This window comes from Limulus polyphemus, unplaced genomic scaffold (assembly GCF_000517525.1).
Source record: "Limulus polyphemus unplaced genomic scaffold, Limulus_polyphemus-2.1.2 Scaffold612, whole genome shotgun sequence".
Classification (NCBI taxonomy): Eukaryota; Metazoa; Arthropoda; class Merostomata; order Xiphosura; family Limulidae; genus Limulus; species Limulus polyphemus.
In genome coordinates, this window is record NW_013666222.1 from 249,872 (window position 1) to 270,928 (window position 21,057).

Consider the following 21,057-nt stretch of genomic DNA (forward strand, 5'->3'; position numbering starts at 1 on the left):
AAAGGGAATTGATAGTGTAGATGTATCCTCTTTTTTTATAGTTAACAGTGAGAATAGTAGGACTAGGGAACACAAATATAAATTTTGGCAAGGTAGGGGTCATCTTCAGCTAAGACAGTTTTATTTTTCAAACAGGGTGGTTGGCCTTTGGAATGGGTTGCCTTCAGATGTTGTAGAGGCAGAAAATTTAAGTGAGTTTGAAAAAAACCTTGATGAGTATATGAATGAAGAGGGCTGGGTTAAATTTTTTTATTTAATCTTTTTTAATCATTTTAATTTAGTTTTGAAGATAGAACAGTCGAGATGGACCAATAGGTCCCATGTTGTCCCAAAATATTATGTTATGTTATAATAATAAAAGTACCTGAGATACAAGATTTTCAAAGCAGATATCTGACATATCAACAAGTAAGACTTTAATTAGAAAAGTTTTTAAGTGAAACACAAAGAAGGATCATTCTCTGTTCAATATTACCTCTATATTTCATTCATTTACATATAGAGCTAATTTTACCTAATTGCTAATGTATAATGTAAAATGGAAATAACACATAAAATAAAATGCCAGGGTTTGCTCTATTTGTTAAAGTAAGTGTCTTGGTGCATCCAGTTTCATCCTGGTGCAGCTACATTAATCCAAAGTACATCATTCACAGATTTTCCCTTTCATTTTTTTAATTTATAGAAATAATTGTCCTAATGTTATGACTGCTATTTTTCAGATTAATAAGGAACTTATTTACCACAAAAAATACTATAAGAAATCAAAATAAACACAATATATGTATTATTTTCTGTGTCCATAAATTTTTTCTACTCAGAAACAAACACTTTTTATTCTTGATATATACATTTAGCACAAAATTTGAGAAACTACATAAGCTAATGCTTACTTGATGATTTAGGTGTTCACTTTATAACTGATGATATCAAATTTACAATTGACATTAGTCCAATCACTAGTCTCATTAACACCTGATTTTGAATTAGGTTTTAATACCTTTTCATTGATTCGATCATTTGTATCATCTACATCTCTGTTAAATGCATGAACCTCCAGTGCTCCAGCCAGCTTTATCCTATAGTCAGCTATTGAGCCCTGTAAAGCTTTCCACCTGAGGAAAGAGACAGTTTTTCAATGAAAATAGATTTTTAGCTTTTTTTTCCAGAACCATGGAAATAAATAAATACAACAGATGACCCTTAACTGAATTTCTAAAACTGAAAACATTTTAAAACCGACAAAATACTGTAACATTGGAACAGGAACCACTTTTAAGCCTTATTTTTCCAAAAAGAGTAGCCAAGTGTCTAATTTAATTACTTTCAAATGATAAAAAAATAAAATAAAGTGTCATAAAATAATTTAGAAAAATGTTTTAACATTAATACATATCAGAAGAAAATTTTGCACATACTTATGGTTAAGTTCTTCTCGACGATGTTGCAATGCTTGAGTATCAGAACGTCCTTGTCGAATCAACTTGTCTGCTAAACTATTGATGGTTTTAATCCTGGAGTCATCTACCAGCATATCCTAAAACACATAAAAATTCCAAATAAAAAATACTCAAAACTAATCACAAAAATAATTTGAAATAGATAAAAATAACCCATTTAAAATACTTTAAAGATGGATAAATTTTATTATTCTCCACAATGTTGCAAGTGACATTTTTAATACTTTCTGCACTAGTTAAGTGTAAAAACTTAGAAGGATAATATTCTTTTACAATAATATATATATATATGTGTGTGTGTGTGTGTGTGTGTGTGTGTGTGTGTTTTTTTTCCATTTTGCAACCAGGAGCGATTTTCTATAGAGTCACAATTTACAATTCAAGAAAGATACAGGGCAAAACAAAATATCACAAAAAATATATAAAGATTAGCTAGTAAAACTCCATATATACTGTTGTATGGGCTCAATTAGATAATGGTTTAAAACAAATTTGAATAATGTTTGAAACATTAACTAATTCAATTGTTAATTATAAACATAAAATAAGACGTAGTTCTGAAATTAAAAATAAGATTCATAATTTGTTTTTGTTTGTTTTGAATTTCGTGCAAAGCTACATGAAAGCATCACTAATTTAGAAGTGTAAGACTAGAGGGAAGGCAGTTAGTTATCACCACCCACCACCAACTCTTGGGCTACTCTTTTACCAACAAATAGTGGGATTGACCATCACATTATAATGCCCAACAGCTGAAAGGGTGAGCTTGTTTGGTGAAAATCCATAATATAATCACATACACCTAAACTAGACATGAAGGATCATTTTATTTTTAACTCATTTTTTTTCAATTAGAATTTCTGTGAGCCAAGATTCTGGTTAATATTAGCAAAATATCTTAAGTGTCAGAAAATATGAGAAACTGTGATCAAGAAAACCTATGAGCAATACTAAATTTTACCGAATCTACATCATTTAACTTCCTCTGAAGAGCCAGACAATGTTCATAATCTCTGCCTGTATCTCCTGCTTGGACCATCATTTCCTGAAAAGGGTTAAATATAAAAAAGAAATCTAAGAGAGTAATTTTTATTTATTAGAATAAGTTTTTGATTTCTTTAAATAGAATTTTTACTTTAAAAAAGCACTTTAGAGCTATCAGAGTAAAACTGCTATGATGACAGTGGATAAGTACACTATACAATGCGTTACAAAAACTTTAAGAAGACTTACAGAAAAATGCTTATCTATCTAGCAATTATGTGTATTTTGAATTGACATTTTCAGATAACTAATGGTTATCTCAATGTATGTAATTTCAGTAAAGTAGATTAATCTGTTATTTTTTGTAATATCGTCATTGCCTTATATTTTTAATTTTTTTTCCTTTTCCTTCTATCTGTTTTTGGAACAAGTCTCTATGATAAGCACACACTGTTCAGTTTTTTAAAATTTTAAACTTCTTTAACATGCCAACAAGCAGCTTCTACTTATATCTAGTCAACATGCCAAATTGTTAACAGAATCCAAATTTCTAAGTCTGCATTAGTGAAGTACTTACTGATATTCAGTTCACAAATTATCCGCACTGAATTGTTATATGAATCCTTTTAATAACGACATCTGATTTTCTATAAACTATTTTCTCATCTCCTGAAAAAGAGTCAAAGCTAATGGAAAGTTAAATAATACTATATTAGGTGAAAACATGACACAAAAAGTACAATTCTTCAAGCCTTCAGCTCTTTTGAGTATATTTTTTTCATTTATTTTTTAATCAAAGCATTGTATACCTTATCCCTAATCCAAGCCTCAACCTTCTCCATCTGATTATTTAATTCAAATATATCTTGTGCCTCTTCTAGACCTCGCCCTCGATTAGCTGAAGCATTCAGAAGCTGGGACCATTTCATAAGAAGCTGCTCTAACTGAATCCTGATCTCAGGAGAAGATTCATGCTTCTTTGAAAGAAGAAGTTCACCTTTCTGAAACAAATTGCAAGTTTAGCATTACAAAATTTTCTTAATAATGTGGAAAACATAAAAGAAACAAATAAGTGTATAACACACAAAGGAGTAATTTTATCACAAATCAATTACCTGTTTGATGGCTTTGATGTTTTCATCATGAGCAGCAAGCTCTGCTCTAAAAGCCTGGTGTTTCTGTAGTTTCTTTATTTTGTCTTCTATGCTTGCTACATCTCCTTTACTGGCCTCTGCTTCTAAATTTTTCATTTTTTCCTCAATCCATGTCTCTGCCTGAAAACCAACAAAATTATATGTGAATAAACTTAAAAACTATGCAAGGTGTATAGCAAAATAAACACTGCTGTTTGATTAACAGTAATGTCTTGATAACTTATACATATTTCCATATTAAGGTTGGGTTATAGCAACTCTACTTCCTAGTATAAATACTAAGAAGAATACAGATTGTTTTGTATTTCAGACAATATTTTTTATAAGGGCTAACTTTTTTGTTACCCATACCTTTATAATGGTGGTAGACAATGAGCATTTGTAATTTTAGACTGATTCAGTAACTGTGCAAATACAGTTCAATCATGAAAAAATCATTTGTCATGTCACTTGTATATTTGTTTTCCTTAACTGTGTGGTTCATTATAGCCCACTCTATACTAACTTCCCCCCTCTTTACAACCTTAATCCCAACTAATTTGGGGTTGGTCAATGTTTTCTTCCCGCAACATTGGCTTACATCCACCCTTGAAAAAGATGTAAACTGAAACATCGGGTAGAATAAGAAAACATTTATATGAAGATGTTTGTCATCTTGATTACATATGGTTTCTATCCTTCAGTCAGCAATGAAAATTTTAAAGAATAATAAAAAGTTTTACACTCCGGTGACTGGCCAGTCAGCAACCATATAGGATGAGCATGTTTGGTGACGGGTACTCAACTTGTGACCCTCAGATTGTAAGTCAAGCACCCTAACTACCAGACCATTCCAGGTCAACTCTATACTGATGCTATCTAAAATTGAGGAGGAGTTAGATGTTGCCAATAGGATAAAATATTAAGTTAATAATCTGATAAACTTGAATACTTATTATAAATAATATGAGATTAAAGGAAATATTATACATTGCATTATAATATTGGAAAATACCAAAAATTGTCATGAATAAACCTAAATATTAATAACTGTAAAACAATTTCAAGTACTGTACCTCAGCAGAGTCTCTCTTAAATTTAGTATGCAGCAAAGCATCTGTTAACTTCTGTTTCCTTGTCACACTTAAGTTCTTTATTTTGTTTCTCCTATAAAAAAAAGTTCTTTAGCCATGTACAAATAATAATGAAACTTTTGTATTACTAGTCTTTCCTAATAGTAAAGTTAAAAAAAAAAGATTAAATGAAATTAGTCATTAGACTACACAGAAATTTCTCAACAGGCTTTAAGTTTTTGTTTATGCTACAAGTAAAAACCTTCATAATTAGAATTTAACTACTGTATCTATCATTTAAAATTGTATCATTTTACTTAATTTTCTACAGTTGTGAGTTTATTTACGTTTTTTGTAAAATTTTGCTTTTAAAACAGTTTAATTTTGTCAGAATTATTTCACTAAACAATTTTATTTATAAGTGTGCACTGCCATCTGTTGTGATAACTTACAACATAGTTCATTGTTGCACATTATATAATGTTACATGTTGTTGTCATTATGCCTGTTTCTTAAATTAAAAATGTCCCTCACTTGAATAAGTATGAAAGTTTGCAACAAGTAAAATATATTGTAGAATTTTTCATAACTAGAAACGAATTACTTAACTAGTTTGTATCCTACATTTAAGCTTCTTATCAAATCCTGGTCACTAACAACACAAATAATCGTTCTCAGGACTTCTCTGAAAATAGCAGCAGATCAGCAGTTGAAATTTAGGATAAAAAGTAGTTAGTAATTAGTATATAGTTTATGAAAAGGTTACTAATTAATAATTGTATAGTTACTCTGGAAGTATACTTCTATTGACTAACTCCACATACTGAATGATGTTCAAAACTTATATAAGTGGTGGTGATGATACAGCTGATGTGAACCAAATATTTGTTAATAAAAAATTCCTCAGAAACTAGGCTTACAAGTTTATAATAGCATGAGATAAGTAGGACTTACAAAATCTATAAATTGATTCATTTTCAGTTTAATGAACTTTAACTGTTGCTACTATTATGAACTTTCTTCTTGTATGGAATATTCTTTCTATAAGCATCTTACTATGTTATTTATTATGTTAGTTACCTTACACTATACAACTTAAAATTACTACCCTCTCTCTGCATTCACGTTCCATTAAAGCATTACAAAACACACAGAATATTCTTCTGATGGTGAAAAATGCACATTAGTAAAACCAGTGATTCTCACAATTTTGAACAGTATGAAAATCAAGTTTTTTCTGGGTTTGCTCTAACAACTTCAAGATTTGTGATTTGAACAAATTACAAGAAAAAGATAACTGTATTATATCTTCAAAATTGTCATTATACACCACTTAGCCCAAATGATAATAACACACTTAAATATGAGCTTTCATTAGTGTCTACAAATAAATTTATTCAAAATATAAATTCTGAAATTATCATTTTTTATACAATAGATAGTGTCCATCTTTAAACACATCCTCCATATTATATATTACACACAAATTCTGCAAACAAAACCTCACCATGTGTAATATTTAGGCTTATGAATTAATGTTTTATCTCCATGATGATCAGTTGGGTGCATCCTGCCTTGAGGGCAAAATTGTATCGTTGATTTAAAAAAATTGTAGAAAATCTTGTAGTCATTCTTACACACATTAAAAAAGGGGAAAAAACAGCATTGAAATTTATTGAATAAAAGTTGTTTTATTTACTCAATTTTATATATGTATATATATAAAAAATGTACATTTTGATTTTTGGGCTGATTTCAGCAAACTCCAAACAGCATCAATAGTGTTTACGAATTTCCTGAATTTTTTCTGAACATAATGTTACAACAGTGGAAGTCACGCAACGCTGGGAGCATGCGCGCTAATGTTTCTCACAGGATCATGAATTAGCCTGGCAACTCTAGTTTAATCGAGACGCCCTCATTTCAGTATATAAGCCTGATGAGGGCAGAGATAGATGATTGAGTCAAGCAAACAGTAGGCACCGTAAGTAAAGTGTGTGAATCACTGTGATTTATAGCATGTGTTATAAAGGTTGTTAAGTTTAAAGTGACTGTGAAAATTCTGTGTACTACTAAAAGTTGTATCATGAAGGAATAAACTAGTTTTAATTAAGAAAGAACTTGTATCACTGAAGTTCCTCGGAAAGAATTTATACCAGAAATTAACAAACGAGCAGAAATGCAACAATAACACTGCTCTTGTAGCCCACCTAGGAGGAAAGTCATGATAGTTTTGAACAAACCATCAATAATTTGACCATGTAGTTTGAATACAAGTGTTGTTTTATCGATTTTTGCCTAATCCTTGCTTCTCAACCTCAGTTGTCATGGTGTGATGTAATTGTTTATATCTCAGTTTCCAGAAGTCACAGGCTAATAATCTAAACATGTAATGAAAGTTCTTTTGCTGTTCTTTTAAACTATTAAGCCAATATTTCTTCTATTTCAATACAGAGTCACAAAGATATTGGAACAAAGTAATAAAATATTAGCTTAGTGACGTGTTGCTAAATGAAATGATGCTTGTGAACCACTTCCATCACAATTATAGTTTTTTTAAAGCTCACTTTATTATTTTATACATCAATTCAATTATAATGTTGTAGTATGATAGGAAGACAAAAAAGCTACTGTGTTAGGCCTTTTTTTTAAATTAGGCTTTATTGGCCTAAGTAACTGTTGGAATGCAAAAAGAAAGTCACCAAAAATAAATGTAAAATAAATATATATATAAATTAATATAAAATATGCTTATGTATAAGTTTGCTTATAATTTTAGTATGGAACAAAGTATTAGGTCGTCAAGAAATTAATGTTGCTTTTTTTTAGATGAAAAACCTGAACACTTATGTATAAAAACAAAACATTTATTAAATGAAATAGTCTCCATTCATGTTAATGAGGCTTTTCCATCTTACAATCAGATTGTTAATGCCCTGATTATAGAAATCACTTAGCTTTGAAGTGAAAAACATGTCAATGTCCTCTTTAACATCTTCCACATTTGCATACGTTTCCCATTAAGATGGTGTTGCAGCAAACAAAAAAGACTGTAATCATATGGTGCCATATCTTAAGAATATGGTGGGTGGGGGAGAACTCCATAATCTTGTGCTGTGTCAAGTGTGCCACATGTGGACGTGCATTGTCATGGATAAGAAGAACACCTTTCCAATTGACAAGTAAAGGGCATTTCTGATGAAGGGTTTGATTTAAGCATTCCAGTTGCTGACAATAGATCGCTGCATTGACAGTTCGCTGTGGATTGCAGAGTTCGAAATGTATTACTCTTTTGACGTCCCACCAAATGCAAACCATCTCTTTCTGCAGATGGACTCTAGGTTTTTGGGTCGGAAGTGGTTTTTGTTAATGAAAATGTTCCAAAACGGGACATTAATTTCTTGACAACCATTTACATTAACATTCTTTTCTTAAAGCAATAAGATAAGCCTTACAACCGGTTAAACTGACACATCCTGCTAGGCGTGGACAAATTAATATTAAATATTTGTTATAAAGTGAGTTTGAGATATTAATGATTACCTGAATGTTAAATTCTAATGCTCAATGAAATAGGAAAAAAATGTTAAATAGTAATTTTTGTCTTTGATGTGAAATTGAAAATTCAACATTTTTTTTTGTAAAAATGTCTGTCACGTGTGGTAATCAAAGCAAGAGTCATCTGCTCAAAACTTTGGTCTTGATAGCTACATATCTAGAACACTGGCCTCAGAAACAATGTCATGGGTTTTAGTACTCTAGTCAGGAAATATTTTTCAACATGCTGTTTCATTATATAAGTGAACAACAATGCATCACTCTTCCTTCATGTTGTAGATGTAGCTTATTGCCAGTTCTATGTATAATGTACTAAAATGTAATTGTTATAAAAGTGATTTGTTCGTTAGCTGGCTGACCAAGATAGGTTCTACCAGCATGTGCAAGTTCATGGATAAGCCTTGATGAGAAATTTCAATACCACCTTATAAGATTGGTTTATCTCATCATTTTGAATTAATATATGAAACTGGTTTTCAAGAAATATTGCAAAAGAAAAATGGATTTGGGAATAAGGCATTTTTCAGGTTAAGACATGACTACTATAAAGTAAAAAACTTTGATCAGGATGACTATAACGTGGTACCTCACCATTTTGTGGGCTATTAGATCAAATGATTTAGCAAGACAGCATTTGCATGTTTAATAATATGAGACAGCCATAAACATCTAGAATAAAAGGTAGATCATCAATCACAATTGCAAGAGAGAGATATATGTTCCAGCATGTCCATAGAACTAGTTTAAGTAGTCAATCCTACAGAAAAGAATTATTAATGATTATATATATTCACTCAGATAAAAATGATTGATTCTGTACTTCTTATTTAACTTTCTCACTAACAAACTAAGTATTGTCAGCTACCTAATAATCCCTAGAATAACAACTATTCAAGCTTTCACAGTTTATTTCTATTATATAAATTACGTCTCAAATTTCTCCTGAGAAGTCCTGTAGTTATAGTTTCTATATTAAGGTGTTTTTAAATCAGGTGAACTTGGTAAGGCATGCCAAAACTGTAAATAGCTCAACAGATTATTAAACTTACCTCTGTGTTACCTCATCTATTCTGTGACGTATCATTTCACTTTCAAAATGATTCTGCTGTAATAGCTTGATACCATGTTCTTGTAAGGATGATAGCTATAACATACACCATAAGCAAATTCAATGAAAAAAACTAAAAGTTGTTTAAATGTTTTAGACAGAAACACATGTGAATTTTACTATAATTGATGATAAATTACTTTTCTAATTATTCTTGAGAATACAGAACTTACTTGCATTTATTTCTGGTACAAAATTTCTCTGTAGCTATTAATTCTACGTATAACAACTGTAGAGAATCTAATCCTTTTTTTTCTTTTAAGGTCTATTAACCCTCTCTACATGGGCATCCTTTATTGTGCATGTCATGAGGTTTCAGTGTCTTATATTCAAAATTTAATTAAACTATTTTTTGTTTATGTTATACCAATTAGTATAGCATAAAATCATAGCTAATAGTATATAAGTTAAGTTTTTAATTTTATAAGACAATATTTCTCCTAGTGTGAGAAATGTGACATTTTTTTCTCTAGGCATTCCCTCTTCTCTAATTTATTCACCACCCCTCCAATAAGTATGAAATTTAATGTAAATTACTTAATATAAAATCGTCATCACTCAAGACAAACCATAATTTTCATAGCCTCCAATCTTGTTTGGTTACAGAACTGTCAAATAGAGAATCAGACCCCTCTTGCCACACCCACCTGTCACGTCCTCTCTTTCAGGATTTGTTAATTGTACTCTTTTACGTTTAATAATATATTATTTATAACCAATATAAAACAAAGATTTTCAGCTATCAAATGATGGATTAAATTACATTGTTTCCTGAATGGAGAATTGTCAATTTCTCTTTTAGTACAAGCATCATTCCCGCAGGAAACATACTGACTAGCTTGGATGAATTTGTAACGGCTCTTGTTGCATAGCAAGAAAGCCAGACAAATTGCTATAGTTACAGGAAATTGTCTGCTTTTTGCAAGTTATTATTCTACATTCTTTGGTGCATTACTAATTAAATAAAAATTATTTAGTGCACTATTACTATTAGTATAAAAAAAGTAGGTTTAAGTGTCATTGACAGTCAGCAGCAAAAAAGGAAGATCCGGGTAAGTACTTTATTTCTTGTTTGTCATGTGTATTATATATTTATAATTATAAAAGTAACTAAAATGTAAAAGTAGGAATCTCTTTAGGTTAGTTAGTTATATTAGGTAAAATAAATAATAATATAATAAAAATGTTTTACAAGGCACACACGCAATAGCTTGTGGATAATGTAATTTGATAGTGTAACGTGAGTTCCACATTCCCCAAGTGATTTACAACTTATAATGGCATGAACAGTAGTTAGGCATGGTTCAAAGCCCAATAAAACAATAAAATTTAAGAGTTATGAGTTGAAAGCTACTTAGGCTAAACAAATGTAGTTTCATGTTACAATCTGAAGTCATTCTAGAAAGAAAAAATGGTAATTTAGATTTATTTCATTTTTGTTTTTTGGTGGTTACAAGGTTAGTCAATTTGACCAACCTTGTAGAGAATATAACAGATAAAATTGTTTTACTGAAAACAAACGTCTAAAATGTATTTAGGAGGCATTAGAATTAAGTGCTTAAAATGAAATTTGAGATTTTTGAGACGAAGAAAAGTATTTTAATCTTAACATGAAAATCACTTTGCACTTGGACTAGTAAAAATAAAAGGCTCAATATATTCACGGACAAACCTTTTCTTAGTTTATTACAAATACTTCATTAAAAATCTGGATTTTTGTCTGTGAAAACTTATAATGTTTATTGAAAGTCTGCCAAATTTTGTGAAGACATACATGCTATATTAAAAGTTAGTAGTATCAAAACTATAACAACTTTAAACTAGTACAAGCCAGTGTTGAGAGAGTTAACCTTAATCTAATGTTTTCACAGCTCAGTCAATGAATTTTCTGTGATTAAGTACAACAAAATCTAAGATGTGAATATAAAAGACTTGCCTTTTCATCTTGTGTTACCATAAGTTTCTCAAAAGCCTCATGTTTTTTCACTTGGGCATCAACTTCTTCTACTGTTGTTCCAAAGTCTGACCCACAGAGGTAGACCTAAAAATACACTTCATGTTAAGTCTGTATGAAAATTGTATGGATGGTCATCTTATTTCTGTCTCTGTTTTAACTTGTACTAACACCCCCTAAATTTGGAAGGTACATATTTAATAGGGTTGAAAGAAAGTAACAAAATAACATTCTTTCTAGATGAAAGACCATTTTTTTAAATTCATCAGCAAAAAACAAATTATAAGTAAAAAAAAGTTTGATTTATAACTAAAAAAAACTACAGATCCATAATATAGAGATTAATTACTACACAAACTTAACTGAATTTATAGTTTGAAATATAATAATATACAAATTATCCTTTTTTAAAAAAAAAGAACAGTCTGAAAATATTCCTTTTATGTTACCAACCTCCTGCTGACCACTTAGTGTATCCAATTGTTTTGCATCTCGCAAGAAACAATGCAGGTCCAGGAGTTGATCAAGATAGACATGCTTCCTCTGCCAACCAGTATGAAGCTGTTCTCTCATTTTCAAAAGTTGGTTTAGACGTTCTCTAATCTAAAAGAGAGGAAATATAAATATCTAGATACTTGTGAACAACAAAAGATACAACAAGAGATGTACAGAGATGTAAAAAAATGTTTTTACTTTTGACAAAGCTAAAAACATCAAAATGTTTAATGTTATAATTCAAGCTTCACACATTATGCTTGTAAATGTAACAAATATTTCAGTGTGTGAATAAATTTATATCATACTTAAGAAAAGGTAAAAATATTTAGCACATAAAAAAATTGTAATAAAAATTCTTCATAAGATATACTCACAAGCAGCTTGTGTGCTACATCATTCAATACTGTAATGTGAACTATGTGTTCACTAAGTGATTTACAACTTTTGTGGTGGGATTATTAGTTAGACACAGTTCATCATTGGCCAATAAAACAATAAAATTAAGCATAAACAAATGTAGACTGTTATGAGCCTTAAGCTATTTAGGATAAACAATAGTAATCTTCTGTTACAATCTGCAGTCATTTTTTTTTAAAAAGGGTAATTTAGATTTATTTCATATTTTTTATGGTTATTACAAGGTCTCTCAAATCAAATAAAACCACACAGAGTTAGGGCAAAGAAAATAACCAACAAAATATATTTTTCTATAAAAATTGTTTGTCAACATGAAAATCACTTTGCACTCAGAGCAGTCAACAGTCTGACTCCATATATTCACGGACAAATCTTCAGTAAAAATACTTAATTAAAACATTTGATTTTTTTGTGTCCTAAAAGACTTGTAATGTTTATTGAAAGCTTGCCAAATTTGTGAAGATACACAAAACACATTAAAAGTTATAATATGGAAACTCTGATGGTTACTTAACATAACATAATTTTTTTGGGACAACATGCATTATCTTGCATTTATTATAATTAAAACCCATCTGCCATTTATTTGCCCATCGTCACTAAATAATCTAAATCCTTTTGTAAAGCAGCAGCATTCACTTCACAGCTAGCAACACCCAAGATTTTAATATTATCAGCAAATTTAAGTAATTTATTGACTATTCCATCATCTATGTCATTGATGTAAATCAAAAAGAGCAAAAGTCCTAAGACTAAGCCCTGAGGTGCCCAAATTGACTGATCTCCCTTTGTAACAACCCTCTGCTTTCTTCGATCCAGCCACTCTTCTATCAAATTTGCTAACTTATTCCCCACACATCTGTGGTTACCAAATCGGTCATTTCGACCAACATTGTATGGGAATAGAAGAGTTAAAAAAAAGTGCAGTAGCTGTTCAAATACACTATCTTACCAAAAGTCATGGGATACAGGTAGTTATGAATAAAGAAATTAATAGTGTGTTGTCCCACCTTTGGCCTTAATGACTGCTTCAATGCATTGTGGAAAAGTGTCTACAAATTTATGATAGAAAGCTGGTGGTATTGTGCACCACTACTGAAGAGGGCCATCTTGGCCTTGCCCTAAGTCTGTGTTCCAGTTCATCCCAAAGATGTTCTATTGGGTTGATGTCAGGTCTCTGTGCTGGCCACTGCAATGTTCCAATGTTATTTTCTTCAAACCATACATTCACAATCCTTGCTTTATGACACGGAGCGTTATCATGTTGGAAGATGTAAGGGCCAGTACCATAAAATTGCCACAATGTAGGACACACAGAATTGTTCAGAACATCAGTGTAGGACTCATCATTCATGGATCCATGCACTGTGACCAGTAGACCTTGTCCATACCACAAGAAGCACCACTAAACTATGATACCACCATCTCTAAACTTCACTGTTGGGACAACACACTGAGGTAATAAGCATTCTCCAGGCATCCTCATTACCCAAACAGGTCCATCAGACTGGAAGAGCATGTAGCGTGACTTGTCTCTCCACATGACTGATTTCCATTGATCCATGGTCCAGGTTTGGTGAGCCTTGCCCAATGTCAATCAATGGTGTGAATTTGCTTTTGTTATCAACAACTTGTGGGTTACAGCTCTTCCATGAAAATTCATAGCATGCAGCTTTTGACGTGGTTACTTGCATCTCCAAACACAAATTCTCTAATGATCTGACAGCGAGATGAGGTAACCAGGCTTCTCAAGGCTCGTTGGCTCCTGTCAGTCAGTATTTTATGTCTCCTTGGTCGTTTTTTGGGCTCATTGTTACCTGTAGACTTCCATTTCTTCAGCACGATTACAATTGTCGACCTGGGAATGTTTAATTGTTGTGCAATAGCACATACAGACATTTTCCTCAAATGACATCGAACTATCCTTCCCCATTGAAGCTCTGTTAGCTCTTTCTGTATACTAATCATTTGGTATATAAGTTCAAAATGACTTCCAAGCAAACCACTGATCACCTTTATAGGCCACTATTTGCATATTTCGTCGTCACACCCATTTTCCTGCAATCAGAGGTGTGTCTCACAACTTTTGGTAGAATAGTGTATATTAAATTTTCAAAGTTTAAACTGGATAAGTAAATTTATATTTCTTTAAAGCTAATACTTCAAATCTTATGCACTGAACCATGGTTCACTCTTAAAACTATTTTTATTGTACTTTATCTGTATAACCATTTATACATAAACTTGATGAAGTAAAATTAGTTTAACTAACAAGAAGATATAATAAACTCAAACAGACCTCAGCACTGGCATAATGTTCCTTTTGTATCATCATCTCTCCATTTTGAACAACATTCCTGAAGTTTTCCTCTCTAGCTTCAATTTCTGCTTTCAAGTGTTCATGTTCCGTTTTAAGAAGTTGTGCAGCAGTAGCATCACGTACCTTTTCTTCTGTGTTCATAGAAGAACACAGACTCTGAGCCCATGTCTCTAGATCTCGAACCTATAAAGTAAAAGATTTTATTACGATAAGAAAATGTGGAATAAAAGAATTTTGTTTCTGTCACTTAAAAACGTTTAAATTATCAAGAACATTTATCACAGCTGTAGCAAATAAATAATGTTCTGTTCTATACAACAATGGCAAGACAACGTCTCTAATGAAACAGGAAGCACAAATGAATATTTCTTTAACAACATGTTTCCAAATGATAAATTTGTGATTAAAATTAAGTTCATGCAAATTGGTTTCAAAAAAGGGTTCCTGATTTATCAATAAAAATCTCTGATAATCAAATCTCCTAAATCTACAAATTACTTTTATGATAAATTACAGTCAGTGGTTTAAAAATAAAAGTACATTTCTTATTGAAATTTCTGTTAAAATCGAAATATGAATGCTTAAATGCCTATAAAAAGTATTTTATAAAATATATCATTTGTAGCTTGAGGAAATAATGTCAACACTATGTCTCAAACCTTAAGTTTGTTTCTTTACTTTTTTGGCAATTGCATTTTCCCTTTAAGCTACCTACCTTGTTTCTATATTTTTTGAATATCCCTATTTTTCCCCTTTTTTAAGTTAACAGTTTTTGATAATCTTATATATATATATATATACATATAAAGTTGATGCAATCAAAAATCTAAAATTATTTACCATAAAACTGCTGATTATGCAGTGATTTATTCATTGATTATGCAGCAAATAATGTTAAGGAGGACGTTAAACATAATTAAATGTTCCACCATCAACAGCAATTTAACACTTCTCACTTTTAATGAAATAACAAAAACAAACACACTTTTGGGGCTTAGAAATTTTTAAAAGCCCATTAATCAGGCTGTCTGGCCAGCAGACACTTCTTCCCAAGGAACAAATTAAGTGATAAATAAGTTAAAAGTTGTAAATGTGGTAACACCTAGATTTGACTTCACTAAGTCTGGAAATTCAGACTTTGATTATGAAGTCAACCACTGATTATGTAGTCATTTGTTAGTTCTGCAATAAATGATGTGGCTGTTTAATCATGTTAAATTCAGGGTCCTGTACAAATACAATAGGTTGAAAAGGTAGCAGATATAAAAGACTTTACCAAAGCCAAGAAACGATGAAAAAGAATTGCATTTTCTATTTGTTCTTTACGCAGCTGAGCTCGCTCCTGAAGTGAGTTCCAACTTTCAACAACGTAGTTTTGCTGTTCTGCAATATGTTCTGCATTTCCACCTGGATAGGTTTCTTGAAGTCTTACACTGTCATCCACCAAAACTTGAAGCTATGGAATCAAAGGTATTGAGCTTCTAACATTCATCTGGTTATTATACAAAAACCTTCATCATTAAAATATTATCTTATTAAACACTAGTAATTAGTTACAGAGCACCAGCAATAAAAAGTTTTAATCATTCAGAACTTAGCCTTCAATGAATTTTAATTGGTAATAAGAAAGTAATGCTCTAATACTTCAAATACTAATAAATTGGTCTTTAATAACATTTTCAAGCACTTAATTTATAATAACAAGTTTTTGTGAATTTAACCATAATTTAGATAATATACTAATCAAATCAAAAATAAACAGTTTAAATCATAACACAACTACTCATTGTTTTCAATATTCTACACACCTGTGCTTCCAAAGCAACTAAATCGTTTTCAAAGCCTTCGTGTTTCTTTCTTAAGCTCTGAACGGAGTTGAGATCCCTTCCCAAGTCATCAGGAATGCTGGCATATTTTTCTTGTATCCTGGAGAGAGCTTCAGCTACATCTCTATTAAATCGATGGATCTCTCCAGCTGCCTGAAGCTTCTGATCTCTGGCTTCAATGTGATCCCACAACTGATCCCATGCATTCCTACGTCAAAATGTGAAGCAATGTACATGCATTCAGTGGTGGAATGTTGAAAAGTAAATACCAGAATTACAATTTCTTACACATAGACTACACATATAGTTCAGAAACAATATGTAAATAAAAATACATCTATTCTGTCACAATTATTAGTAGTCTTTTTTATCATTTTGATATATGAAAGTCCTAAATAAAATATATTAACAAAATGGTTTGTAACATAAACTTCAGCTATAAATACCATGCACAAAGTGAAAAATACATAGTTAAATACCCTTCTTTTACCCTTTCATTTCAACCACACTTTACTATCCATGTATTCTAGTGAAATTAGCATTATCATGTATGTTATAATTTAAAGTTTTATTTTATATAAGTTTTAACTCCTTTATTTCAAAAGCAACCTTTATATAAAAGTGCTCAAACTTCAGTTTCGTTGTCACATAACACACCAGTGATCCCAGATATTAATGTTTTGACTGTATTATTTTAGTGACAGTTTATGTACACTGTACATGTATCTCTAGACTGAATTTACTCATACAGCACTATTTATGCATTCTTAGTTGAAATTTCATTGGGTCAACTGGAGATCAGAAAAATGATAAATTTGTCACTTGACAGTAGCCTTGCATTTAATTGTTTGATTGACATGTTTATAACAAAAATAAAAAATGCATTTGGAACTACAATATCCCAATAGTTATTTTAAAACAGGTGCGTCATATCTGTTACCAAGTATGACAAACAGCTGAAGCATCATTTGCTGATTTCATCCTCACTAGTGCTTAGTGTAGTCTCTTGCCTGGGTACATATTAGTAAGATAGTGAGTGAAAGTGTATTTAGGTTTTACTTTTATATCTTACTTAATTATGTATTATTTTAATTTTAAAATTCATGTATGAAAGGTTTAATCATTTTTAATATAACCTACACTTCACTTTGGTTCATGAGGGTTAACTTACTATGTGAGTGCAAAAACATTCTGCTGAAGGTTTGCCTATCTCTGCCAAAGATATTTTAATATGCCCCGAGTACACCTGTTGGCATGTGTCAAGGAAGAATATTAAACCATAAAGGACAGGAAAGAAAATAAAACATTAAAATAAACTTATAAGTGAAAAGACCTGAAGTTACGAATATAACTAAAAGAAACCATTTTAAGATTATTCGACTAAGGGTATGTACATATTTCTATTTCTTAATTTTAAGTATTTTCTTGCACTGTATGTTGATGACAGATATGACAGAGAAAATGAAAATATAAACATTTACCATAAAAAAAACTTTAGATATTAATTTAGGAGTTTATAAAGGTTATGCAAATGAAATCTGAAAACTGTCAGAATAAAAAAAAAAAAAGAGTATTTTTATACTTAACATGAAAATCACCTTGGACTTGAACTACTCAGAATCTGAGTGCAAATAACTACAATAAATAAAAAAAATTTAGTAGAAATCGTAGAAAAATATTTTATTTTCTAAAACTACATGCCTTTATGAAAGTTTCTCTCAAGTTCCAAACAATTTCACCTGCTAGTTTTATTTTTGGAACGAAATTTGAGAGAGTTATGTAATGGTTGATGCGAAAGGGTAACTGATGTATAATACCAAAGTGGGCAAGACATAAGCTTTTTTTTTAAAGCAGTAACTTTGATGAAATATCACAATAAAACACCTAATATAATCTAGCAGACAAAATGAAATTAAAATATCAATATAATATAATTTTACTGGTTATTTGTATTAGGTCAGCACTTTGTTAACAAATGTTTCGAGTGTTATAAAGAGGTATTAATATAATCTTAACTGTCATATATACCTTAGATGCTCCTGTCTTTGTATAAGTTCTCCGGTGTAGGGGCTCTCCACTGCTGTTAGCTTTCGGCACAGTTCCTCACATTGGCTGTACCTCTCCGAACCAGCTTCTATCCGATGACGGAAGTCATCAAACTTGCTTTGAAGCAGCTACAAGAAATATACAGAGCTAGTCAATAATATACATAATAAATATTTCAATCACACCAATAGCAAACTTTAATTCTAAGACACTGATATACAGAACACATTATGCAATTTAAGCTCTAAAACTGAGTCTTCTATTCTGAAAAAAAAAAAGTTAGATTTTTTATCTGATATACATGTTCAACAATTATTTTCAATACTGTCTCATCTTGTTCACATATAAGAAAAGTCTGACAATAGTCACATAAAGAGAAACAACTGAAATATTTTACAAGAGGTTTTACCAATAAATGCTCATAATCTTGTCCATACTCTTCAGAAGCTGCCATCTGCATTTCTTCATTAATCCAATTTTCCAACTCTTCACTTTCTCTGAAGTACTCATGACGGTTCTTTGACTCAACAAGTTTCTGTCGTCTTACAGTTGCCAATTTCTGAAGTTTTTTCACCTCCTTCTGTATCATTTGCTATTAAAATCAGTTAATGGATCAGTGAAAAAATCTTACAATTTGTATGCTTTTAAATGCAAAACTTACTGAATCTAATGCAATAAAATGCTTCTCGAAGCACATAAGTTAATATCATACTACATACAGTTAAAGATAAAAATTAACTATCTATGAATCCTTATAAATTTTACTTGCTTTGAGACACTGCATTTCCAATCAATGTAAGTCTCATTTGCATGACAGATCAAAATGTTCGATGTATTTTTGATAAAACTATACAGTTGACTCTTGATTATCCAGGATAATGAAGGAAGAAGGGGCATAGATAACCAAAAACATGGATAATAAAAAACACACACAAAAATCTTACATATATTGAAGTGTTTCTAGGAAAAACACAAAATTCAGAAATAGATTTTTACACAATACAAATTAAAAAGTTATTCATAATAGACAACATAATAAGCTTTACTTAAGTGATTTAAAATAATCATTTAAAGTCTTCTGTTTTTTGTTTGATATGATTTTTCGAATTAAAGAATGCAGATGGAATAACTTTCAGTTCACTCTTTTCAATAGTCTTGAGTTTTTGTTACATTGTCAATACAATTTATTAACGTTTTGACATATTGTTCTCAATATTTAATAAACACACTAAAAATGATAAAATAAATAAAAGATATAATAGTAAAATGAAAGAAATGAAGAATGAAATGAACTGCAAACAAAATGAACAAGAACTGTAGTGAAAGCAGTTCAAAGTTATATTAAGATATAACTGAACAATCCACTCACTGATAATTTTGATTCAACTGTAATACTAAGATTATAAATTAAATAATTTAGGAATAAGATTTAACATTATACTTAATGGTTAAAACTTCTCCTGAAAATGTATGATTAGTTTTTGCAATAATTCTCATTAATTACAAGACCTTAATGTGGCTCATGCTCTTTAATGTTTTCACTGCCATGTGTATAGAAAAAAACAAGTCTCCCATTGCAAGGTTTATTCTTATATGCACAATAAAAAACAAAAAGATGTATTACTTACCTGAAACTGGTAAACTCTGAAAAGTTTTAAGGGAAATGCCCTTTCTTCTTGATAATACAAAATTCCAAACTAACATTTGGTTAATTTGATACTTTTCAAGTCTTAAACAAAGGTTACATAGTGTGTCCCATGTAAGTTCCCATGGTAGTATTCTAGAAGGGGTCACATATGTGCTCATGGCAGTGAAAGAGTTGAAGATATTTAGAGAACATATGAAACATGCTTCATAAAAGTAATAAATGTAAATACTTACTTATCACATATTTAACTTTAGATAAAAACTTACAATTCTGCCATTGATGACTTTACTCTCTGGGTGGTTCGAGTCAACCATTTTTTGTGCTTGACGAGCCATCTCATTGACTAATCCTGTATAGGTATCAATTTCTAACTCCAAGGCCTGTTATTAGATGTATAAAATAAAATTTTATTTATGAGCTCTCAATATACAAAATACTATTAAAATCAGGTATAACTTAATTGTGATAGAAAGTATGTTATAAGAAATGTCATAAAAATGATGCAGAAATAGATAAATAAGACAATGGCATAGTTACTTGTAGAAAACACTGCAAGACCCAATTAAATTAAATTAAATTAAAGACCCAATGAGAACTAAAAAACTGAAACTTGAAAAAATAAGTCAGAATTCAAAATTCATAAGCATTTGTGGAAGAGGCATTCTGCAACTTTAAACATATTTTTTTTCAATGACTACACTATGTTTCATATTATTAAAAACACACAAAAAACTGGATTTCATTTATTATTTTTTAAGTTTTAAGTACTAACTGAAGGATGGAAACCATTTTAAATGAAAATGACATTTTTTAACCCATGCCGTTCGATGACCCTTGAAAAAGGCAAAAGCCAAAACGTTGGGTAGAATAAAAAAAAACATTTATCTGAAGTCGTTTAGCTTCATTAAAAATAAACTTCTTTTACACCTATCTCATATTCACTTTAGATTTAGTTACTTGGGACTCTAGATAATATTGATTACCAACTTTACGCTAAGTTTCTCATTGGTGTATTAGTAGCAAAACAATAAT

General features: G+C 30.6%; 1 protein-coding gene across 1 annotated transcript in view; it reads right to left on the reverse strand.

Moving 5' to 3' along the window:
• The window catches only part of LOC106459460 (spectrin beta chain, non-erythrocytic 1-like), a 179,713-nt gene that overhangs the window by 72,121 nt on the left and 86,535 nt on the right, over positions 1–21,057 (reverse strand). The window contains exons 38-52 of the mRNA XM_022385955.1: positions 20,292–20,405; positions 18,787–18,969; positions 18,360–18,505; positions 16,314–16,539; positions 15,782–15,961; positions 14,485–14,688; positions 11,724–11,873; positions 11,253–11,357; positions 9,258–9,352; positions 4,654–4,744; positions 3,560–3,718; positions 3,254–3,445; positions 2,422–2,505; positions 1,419–1,537; positions 1,001–1,115 (exon numbers count right to left, since the gene is read on the reverse strand). Of these exons, the coding sequence (XP_022241663.1) occupies positions 1,001–1,115; positions 1,419–1,537; positions 2,422–2,505; positions 3,254–3,445; positions 3,560–3,718; positions 4,654–4,744; positions 9,258–9,352; positions 11,253–11,357; positions 11,724–11,873; positions 14,485–14,688; positions 15,782–15,961; positions 16,314–16,539; positions 18,360–18,505; positions 18,787–18,969; positions 20,292–20,405 (2,163 nt within the window). The remainder of the gene's footprint in view (positions 1–1,000; positions 1,116–1,418; positions 1,538–2,421; positions 2,506–3,253; positions 3,446–3,559; positions 3,719–4,653; positions 4,745–9,257; positions 9,353–11,252; positions 11,358–11,723; positions 11,874–14,484; positions 14,689–15,781; positions 15,962–16,313; positions 16,540–18,359; positions 18,506–18,786; positions 18,970–20,291; positions 20,406–21,057) is intronic.